Source organism: Xenopus laevis, chromosome 1S (genome assembly GCF_017654675.1).
Source record: "Xenopus laevis strain J_2021 chromosome 1S, Xenopus_laevis_v10.1, whole genome shotgun sequence".
In the NCBI taxonomy this organism is placed as follows: Eukaryota; Metazoa; Chordata; class Amphibia; order Anura; family Pipidae; genus Xenopus; species Xenopus laevis.
In genome coordinates this window covers 194945317-194953795 of record NC_054372.1, presented here as the reverse complement: position 1 = coordinate 194953795, position 8479 = coordinate 194945317, and the positions used below count along the sequence as shown (strand labels likewise).

Below are 8479 nucleotides of genomic sequence, written 5' to 3'. Positions count from 1 at the left end.
GTCAAGGAAGTTGTCAGGAGAAAGAAAGAGGCTGCTCTGATGTTCTTCTGCTTAGGAAAGATTTGAGAAAGGTTTCTAATTTTATTCCTAAGCAGAAGAACATCAGAGCAGCCTCTTTCTTTCTCCTGACAACTTCCTTGACTACTTGGTGGTCAGACTGGTGGGAAACTGACAAGCAGGTGTCGCTGTTGTAACAAAATTCATTCATATTAACAGCACATGTATCCCTTAATATCTTGGAATTAAAACAAAATAAATAATGAATGTAAATGACAAAAGTGCTTGGAATAGCCCCCTCATCAATTTTACATTCACTTATTTTTAAGGTTTACTTATCCTTTAACTTTCCTTGTCCTTTAAGGTGAAACCTGGGGGTGATATCCTGGAACTATGGTTTTCTTTCGCTCTATATAGTAAGTGCTAAGTATGGGCCTGAGCAAAGGTTCGACCCCGAGAAGAACTGCTAAAAGTCAAATAGCGGCTGCTCTAGGGCCCCACTGTTTTGAGCCAACAGACTGAGTGCAATGCACCCTGGGAAGTAACCAGCATAAGGAAGTCAAAACAGCAACATATTAGAATAAACTTTATTAATGAGATATCAGTAGGAGACAAGTTAAAAACAGTTAACAGTGGGCAATGTACAAGCTGAGGGTCTGATGGATGAAACCAGTTCCCTGACTCTTGACGTTTCATGCCAAACGCTGACATTTTTAAGACCCAGAAAGAGACCATCATCTGCATCTGCCAGCGAGACTACTAAATGCCACCACCCGGACATGTCTGGAACACATACACAAAGAGTTCATGGCAATGCTGCGCATCCCTCTAGTTTGGGATTATCTACATCTTGTTTTTCCTTCAGGGGGTCACCAAAAGAATTATTAAAGTCACAGAATGCTGGCAGTGTTCCCGTCTTTCCTTCGTACCAGAAACGTATCAGATGAGAGGCAGATGTTCCGACTGGATCTGCAACTGTCACTGGATGACGGGGGAATGCTCTACAGTCTTGATCCAAGTTTCTTTGCACTCGAGAAGAACTTCCATGGTGTCCAACCAAGTCTAATCAAACACTTCATCTGCTCTCGTTCTGTTCCTGATGCAAATTAAATTTCTACATTAAAGTTCAGCAGCTTCATATACAGGGGGGAAAAAACAAGGAACAAGGAACCTAAAGACTGAAGTTATATGTCCCCTTCAACTTGGCCAGGTGGGCTTCTGGCTGAACCTCAGAGCTACTCTGTGTACTGAGTTTCTTCCGAAGCCACCATATTAGTTTATCATAATGGTCCCCAAGTTGCATGGTACAAAGCACAAAAAGTCTGAAGACCTCGGATCAATCAATTTGCCCTGGAAACACCTTTTGTCTATTGTGTAGGCAACTTCTAAATGTGAAAATATGAATTTTTAGCAAGTATCTAGAGCAGGGATCCCCAACCTTTTGAACCCATGAGCAACATTCAGAAGTAAAAGAAGTTGGGGAGCAACACCAGCATGAAAAATTTTCTTGGGGTGCCAAATAAGTGCTGTAATTGCCAATTTGTAATTTGGTAGCCCCTTTGTGGATTGTCCAGCTACATTGAGACTCTGTTTGGCAGTTCACTTGGTTTTAATACAACCAAAACTTTCCTCCAAGCCTGGAATTCAAAAATAAGCTCCTACTTTGAGGCCACTGGAAGCAACATCAAAGGGGTTGGAGAGCAACATGTTACTCGCAAGCTACTGGTTGGGTATTACTTATCTAGAGCAAGGGTCCTCAACATTTTACATTTGTGAGCTGGAGAGCAACACAGGCATGAAAAAAGTTCCTATGGGTTTGGTAGCCCCTATGTGGACTGTTGGCCTACAGGAGACTCTGGCAATAAACATGGTTTTTATACAATCACAACTTGCCTCCAAACCTAGAATTCAAAAATAAGCCCCTGTTTGGAATCCACTGGGAGCAACATCCACGGGGTTGGTGAGTAATATGCTGCTCACGAGCCACAGGTTGGGGATCACTGATCTAGAGTTGGAAATTGTTAGCTATGGAAAGGGAGAATGTTCCGTGGCTGGGGGAGATAAAGTGCAAGAGGAAGAACAAGAGCAATTGGCAGTTGGAAGCTTATAGGAAGAGAGCTTGTTGGCCTTTAAGCTGTTGGACACTTACATGTTTTGCTACTGGTAGACATTGTAGTCCCCCACAGTTGCATAAGCAGGTTCATCTGCAAATAACAGGAGAGCAAAATGAAGATGGAGATTTGCAAGATTACAAAGATCAATGCAAGTCTGCCCAACACGGATATTTCCAGCCATTGGCAACCGGAATTGGCCTTAGTTCTATTACTGCAAAACAGTGGAGGTTGCAGGGAATCCTACATTGGCAAAAGGTGACAAGGAAATATACAATTATTATATTATTATACAACCTATTGTAGAATGAGTAACCTGATGCCCCAGGCCAGTGGCTTCTTCTATAAACGAACCAATTAAGGGAAACTTGTTAGGGAGCTGCCATTTTTCTTTAGCTCCCAGGTCTCACTTGAATAGGCTTGGGGTACAGGGCCCCCATAAAGGGAACCAGTCAGGCAGGGGTTGATTCATGCATAGGATAATCTAGGCTGTAGCCTAGGGGCCCATCTAGGGGCCCATTGTGATCAGGGGCCCATCTAGCTTTTTTCAATTATTACAGTTTTGCTAATGAAGGCAAATTGCCCTTTAAGCTGTAAGTCACAGCTTCCCCCAAGAGACCTGCTTATCTTAAATTGTTATGACTGTTTCTTTGCTTATCTTAAATTGTTACAAATGTATCTAAGTGCAGCTGTCGTGTATTCTGGACTCTCTGCCAAAAAGCCAATAAAGTTTTAGAAACGTATCTTTTCTGGCTGTTCAGTGCAGGAGTTTAAAGCGAAAGTCGGGATATTTCAGTAACAATCCGGGACTACTGGTTAAGCTGTCAAAATCGTGACTGTCCCACGTAAAACATGACAGTTGGGAGGTATGAAGATGCAAAAGTCCAATTAATGGGTGGCAAATGGGTTAGGGCTTGTAGGGAGAGGGTGTGGTTGTCCAGATTGGGGGCCTAGATGGGCATGAAATTTAGTAGCATTTTTTTTCACTGGGGCTTCACTTAATTTATTAACAGGTCCCACCACCCAGACGGCTCAGGCAGGCAGGGAGCTGATAATACCGACCCCCTGTGAGGATGGGCCCTGCTTAGTAAGTAGTATGGGCTCCATGATTTCTGATGGCAGACCTTTTCGGGAGGGACTATGCACAGCAAACACATGTTTAAAAGAATTATTATATACGGGTATAGGATCCATTATCCGGAAACCTGTTATCCAGGAAATTCCAAATTATGGAAAGGCCGTCTCCCGTAAATTCCATTTTATCCAAATAATCCAATTTTTTTCTGTGTAATAATAAAACAGTATCTTGTACTTGATCCCAACTAAGATATAATTAATCCTTATTGGAAGCAGAACCAGCCTATTGGGTTTATTTAATGTTTATATGATTTTCTAGTAGACTTGAGTTATGCAAATCCAAATAATGGAAAGATCCGTTTTCCGAAAAGCCCAAGGATTCTGTATAACAGGTCCCATACCTGTACTATGCATGCAGCCCACCCATGTCCATGAAAGAAACACAGGCTGGGTTATTGGTGCACTAGACTGGGGTAATATGTAAAATTCTGTACTCGTGGGGGGAAATAAAAACTGCTTATCTTTCCTTATCCATAAAAAAGAAAACGAACCCTTTCTGCATATTTATAAATCATGTCATCTTAAAACACGACTGTCCCTTTAATACATTAACCTCATTATCGGCCGGTGGGAAAATAAGAGGCAGAATCAGCCGTCCAGTGTGATTGTGACTCACAAACAGGTTTTGTTCAACATGTAAGGAATTAAAGCCCCGGACAAGACACTTTTATTGTGAAGAGAGAATCCCTGAATACGGGGTGTTGTGTCGTGGAGGAGAGGTGCAATGGAATAATATCACTGGCAAATGTGCATTATGGGATTACCTGTAACAGGTGCGGGGGTGGGAAGCTGCCCTCGTCTGCAAAATAAAACATCATGTCGGAAACATCATCATCATTCATTTATATACCGACATACAAGAGGCTCAGGGGCAGATTTATCATGGGTCGAATTTAAAATTTGAATTCATAATTTGAATTTTCAAATTTTTTTTTACGGTCAAAACTGTCAAATTCGACTAGGCTGTTATTCAAATTCGATTGAAGTATTTTTAAAAAATGTGAATTTGATTTTCGAAATTTATCATACTCTGGCCCTTTAAAGTGGACCCGTCACCCAGACATAAAAATCTGTATAATAAAAGTCCTTTTTAAATTAAATATGAAATCCAATTTCTTTTTTTTATTAAAGCATTCATAGCTGCTGTAAACTCATTTAAAAATTTTAGCTGTCAATCAAATATTGCCTACCCCGCCTCTAAGCCTAGGCATAGAGGCGGGGCAAACAATTACTTTCATTTTCCATTCAGCACTTCCTAGATATCACTGTTCTCCCTACATTCCCCAGTTCTCTTTACCATTTAATTGTGTAACCAGGACATGGGGATGGACATCAGGTCCCCCATTCTGGTGCACAAACAAGATTCTGAGATGATACAAGACTTGCCTTAATAACAATGTCCACAAAATGGCTCCTGCCTACTTGTTATAATTATGAGTTCCCAGACTGATGGAAACAATATTCAAATCATTTATACAGTGTAATTAAAGTTAATTTTGCTTGACTAACATGATAAAATAGAATATGGAATAATTTTGTTTGGCTGACGGGTCCCCTTTAAGAATTCCAATTTGACCATTCTCCACCTTAAACCTGCAGATCAATTCTGAGTTGTTTGCAGCCTTCGTGACATTTAAGTTTTTTTCGGATCGATACCATTCATCCGAGTTTCAAAAATTCGATTTTTTTTTTTAATACACGTTGATTGGTCGGAATTTGAATTTATGGAAGTTTAGGGGAGTTTTTAGAAACTCACAGTCGACCTTTGATAAATGTGCCTCCGCATATACAGTAATGTGTGATCCATTCATGCAGGCGTGCAGGCTCCACCCACTGATAATGACACTTATATGACATCATTCCATCTGACTATGTCATAAGGTAACAGCCGTAGCCTCATGGCAGTAGCTGAGGTTGTAAAATGACACACACCCATCAAGTTCAACCTTTAATAAACCGATGCTGCATCAATACCTTGTATCAGGCATCCCATTGTTCCGGGCAGGGGTCGGAGTTCGCTTTTGGCAATTATAGTAATTTTCAAAAAGAACGGGGGCTGCAAAGAGAGTAATGAGATTATTAAAACCTTACTGAACAGCCATTCCATTTATTGCAGAGAGAATCCCATGATAAGTATCAGGCTGATAAGCAGAATAAATATCAGATCAGGAACACGGGTCTAGATGCAACGCTGATTATTTGGATAAAATCCGGAGCATTTGTTGGACCTTCCCAATGACTTTACAGCTGGACTTAAAGTCCGAGTTGGTTAAATAACTTTCCCTTTTGCTTTAGAAAGATCATTGTATAGGTATGGGACCCGTTATCCGGAAACCCGTTATCCAGGAAGCTGCAATTTACAGAACAGCTGTCTCCCATTTTATCCAAATAATCCAAAATGTTTAAAAATAATTTCCTTTTCCTGTATAATAATAAAACAGTAGCTTGTACTTGATCCCAACCAGCACGGGATTTCAATGTGGGGCGCCCCTAGGCCGCGCGGTCCTAGCGCCCACCTCACCTCCCCTTCCCAGCGCGCTGGCGAAAAAACGCTGGCGCAGCTGCTGTAATTGAATGGGGACGCACGCGTCCCCATAGTGCGGCTGGACGGCATGCCGTCCCTATTTTTTTGCCGCCCTAGGCCCGGGCCTATGCGGCCTTGCCGCAAATCCTGGCCTGATCCCAACTAAGATATAATTAATCCTTATTGGAGGCAAAACCAGCCTATTGGCTTTATTTAATGTTTTCTTGTAGACTTAAGGTATGAAGATCCAAATTACAGAAAGATTCGTTATCTGGAAAGCCCCAGATCCCGAGCATTCTGGATAACAGGTCCCATACCTGTACCAGCTCAGAACTGGTAAGGCCCTAATGAAATCTGCAGCGAGCAGGGGCGTAACTATAGAGGAAGCAGACCCTGCGGTTGCAGGGGGGCCCAGGAGTGTAGGGGGCCCAGTGAGACCCTAATTAAATAGCAATTTTAATATATCTTGGTAAAATAGGCCAACTTATAAATATTTTGGGGCCCTAAATTGAATTTGCTATGGGGCCCAGTAACAACTAGTTACACCACTGGCAGCGAGTAAGTGTTCAACCCAATAGAACAGTCGGCGCTTTATTATCATCTAAGAGATGTAAATCCCAATGAACAGAACTTTTTGTTTGCATTATTGCTTGAATGGCTAAGCATCATTTCAGTTGTATAGTTTTATACTATGCTTTATAATTTGCCTTTTTCTTCTGATGCTTTCCAGCTTTCAAAAAGTGGGTCACTGACCCCAACTTAAAAAAAACAAATGCTCTGTAAGGCTACAAATGTTTTCTTATTGCTACTTTTTATTACTCATCTTTCTATTCAGGCTTCTCCTATTCATATCCCAGTCTCTTATTCCAATCAATGCATGGTTGCTAGGGGAATTTGGATACTAGCAACCAGACAGGTGCAATTATAAACTGGAAAGCCGCTAAATAAAAAGCCAAATTACTTGAAAAACCACAAATAATAAAACATGAAAGCCATTGGCAAATTGTCTCAGAATATCCCTCTCTACATCATATTAAAAGGTCATTTAAAGCTGATTTTTAAGGAAACACCAAAAGGTAAAATGAGTTTTAATAGAAGGGATGCACGCTCCATGGGCTCCAAACTTTTCTTATTTCCATCATGGGTTTATGTGACACCTATAGAATTTAGCAACGTCTACATCTAATTGTTGAAATGGTGGGTCTGCTTGGTGGGTTCTCTGTTGGACTTGAGGAGGCCCAGTCCAACCCTTCAGCAAGAGAACTAGTGATCAATAGAGAACAGGGAAAGCAAAAGAGAGTGTCGGAGGTGAATGTGGGGGAAAGAATCACTGGAGAGCAGAATTGGGGAGGAGAATTGCGGAGGAAAGAGAAGAGGGAGCAGGATAAATAAGGTCAGGGAGCTACATGTGTAGAAATGATGAAAAATTAAATGGTTATGGTGGAAGATAGAAGGGGCAGCAGATGTACAAGAAGACAAGACAAGTAAAAAGGACAAGCAGAAATAATGAGAAAAATATTAGAGGTAGAGAATGGAGGGAAGGGAAAAGAAAATAGAGTAAAGAGAACTTAAGAGGATAAAAGGGGTAGGGGAATTAGGGGAGCAGAGGTATAAGAGGAAAAGGAGAACATAAAGTGGACGGGGTAAATAGTAGGAGAGAAGGAGAAGAAAATGTAGTTAAAAGGGAAGTAAAGTGTAAAATAGAATAAGGCTGGAAATGCTGTATTTTGTATACTAAACATAAACATGAACTTACTGCACCACAAGCCTAATCAAACAAATGATTTATGCTTTCAAAGTTGGCCACAGGGGGTCACCATCTTGTAACTTTGTTATACATCTTTGCAAGACCAAGACTGTGCACATGCTCAGTGTGGTCTGGGCTGCTTAGGGATTGTCATAAATTATCAAAAGAAGTCAAATAATATCTGCCAGAAGCTGATACAACAAGACTGATTAATAATTACAATATACAGACTGTACTGGGTCCTGTGTTGTCATGTAATCTAATGTGGATTTTATAGTTTTTGTATTGTTTAATACAAACTTTCTCCAACTCTGCAGAACCAGTGGCTGCAGCAAAATAATCCTCCAAATAGAATCCCAGTTTATCTGTTTAAATCTGACTCCATGATCTTTGTCCCTGCAGCTGGAGCTGGAAACAGTAAAGGGGATGTAAAGGCAAAATAAAATCCAATAAAAATCTCTACAGAGTCACTGACAGGGAAACAAACAAAGCTGCTTGAGTTCTGCATGGCTGGGAAGTAAGGCGGGGGCTCCCCCTGCTGTTCATAAGTATGATTGTTTCCCTGCAGAGCAGTTAGGGACAATTCCTATCCACAGCAGTAAATGAAGGGAGAATTTCACTGCATACAGTCAGATTTCTTATAAAAACAGTACAATTTTTTAATTAAAGTATATTTGAGATATTTGGTTTGTTTTTCATTAAAGAAAGTAAAAATGGGATTTTATTTTTTTGCCTTTACATGCCCTTTAAGAGGGAACAAGGAGGGGAAAAGAAAGAAAGGAGAGAAAGATAAAGGGGAAATTAATGAGGGAGAAGGTGTGGAAGGAGTAGAAAAGAACAGAAAGTAGAAAAATATCAGGAGAAGAAGAGAAAGAAGTGCTGCACTAACTGCATAAAGTACTTTGTTTTTACCACTTACCCTTTAATCTTTACCATTTACCCTTTAATCTACCTGCTTGGCCC

General features: G+C 40.7%; 1 protein-coding gene across 2 annotated transcripts in view; it reads right to left on the bottom strand.

The window, feature by feature from the left end:
- Window positions 1–566: 566 nt before the first annotated feature.
- Window positions 567–8479, bottom strand: part of pstpip2.S (proline-serine-threonine phosphatase interacting protein 2 S homeolog) — a 44734-nt gene continuing 36821 nt past the window's right edge. Inside the window, 4 exon segments of one of the 2 annotated variants that reach the window (NM_001093301.2) lie at window positions 567–1093; window positions 2147–2201; window positions 4010–4044; window positions 5220–5301. In NM_001093301.2, coding sequence (NP_001086770.2) covers window positions 2155–2201; window positions 4010–4044; window positions 5220–5301 — 164 coding nt within the window. In that variant the 3' untranslated portion in view covers window positions 567–1093; window positions 2147–2154. 2 annotated transcript variants of the gene reach the window in all.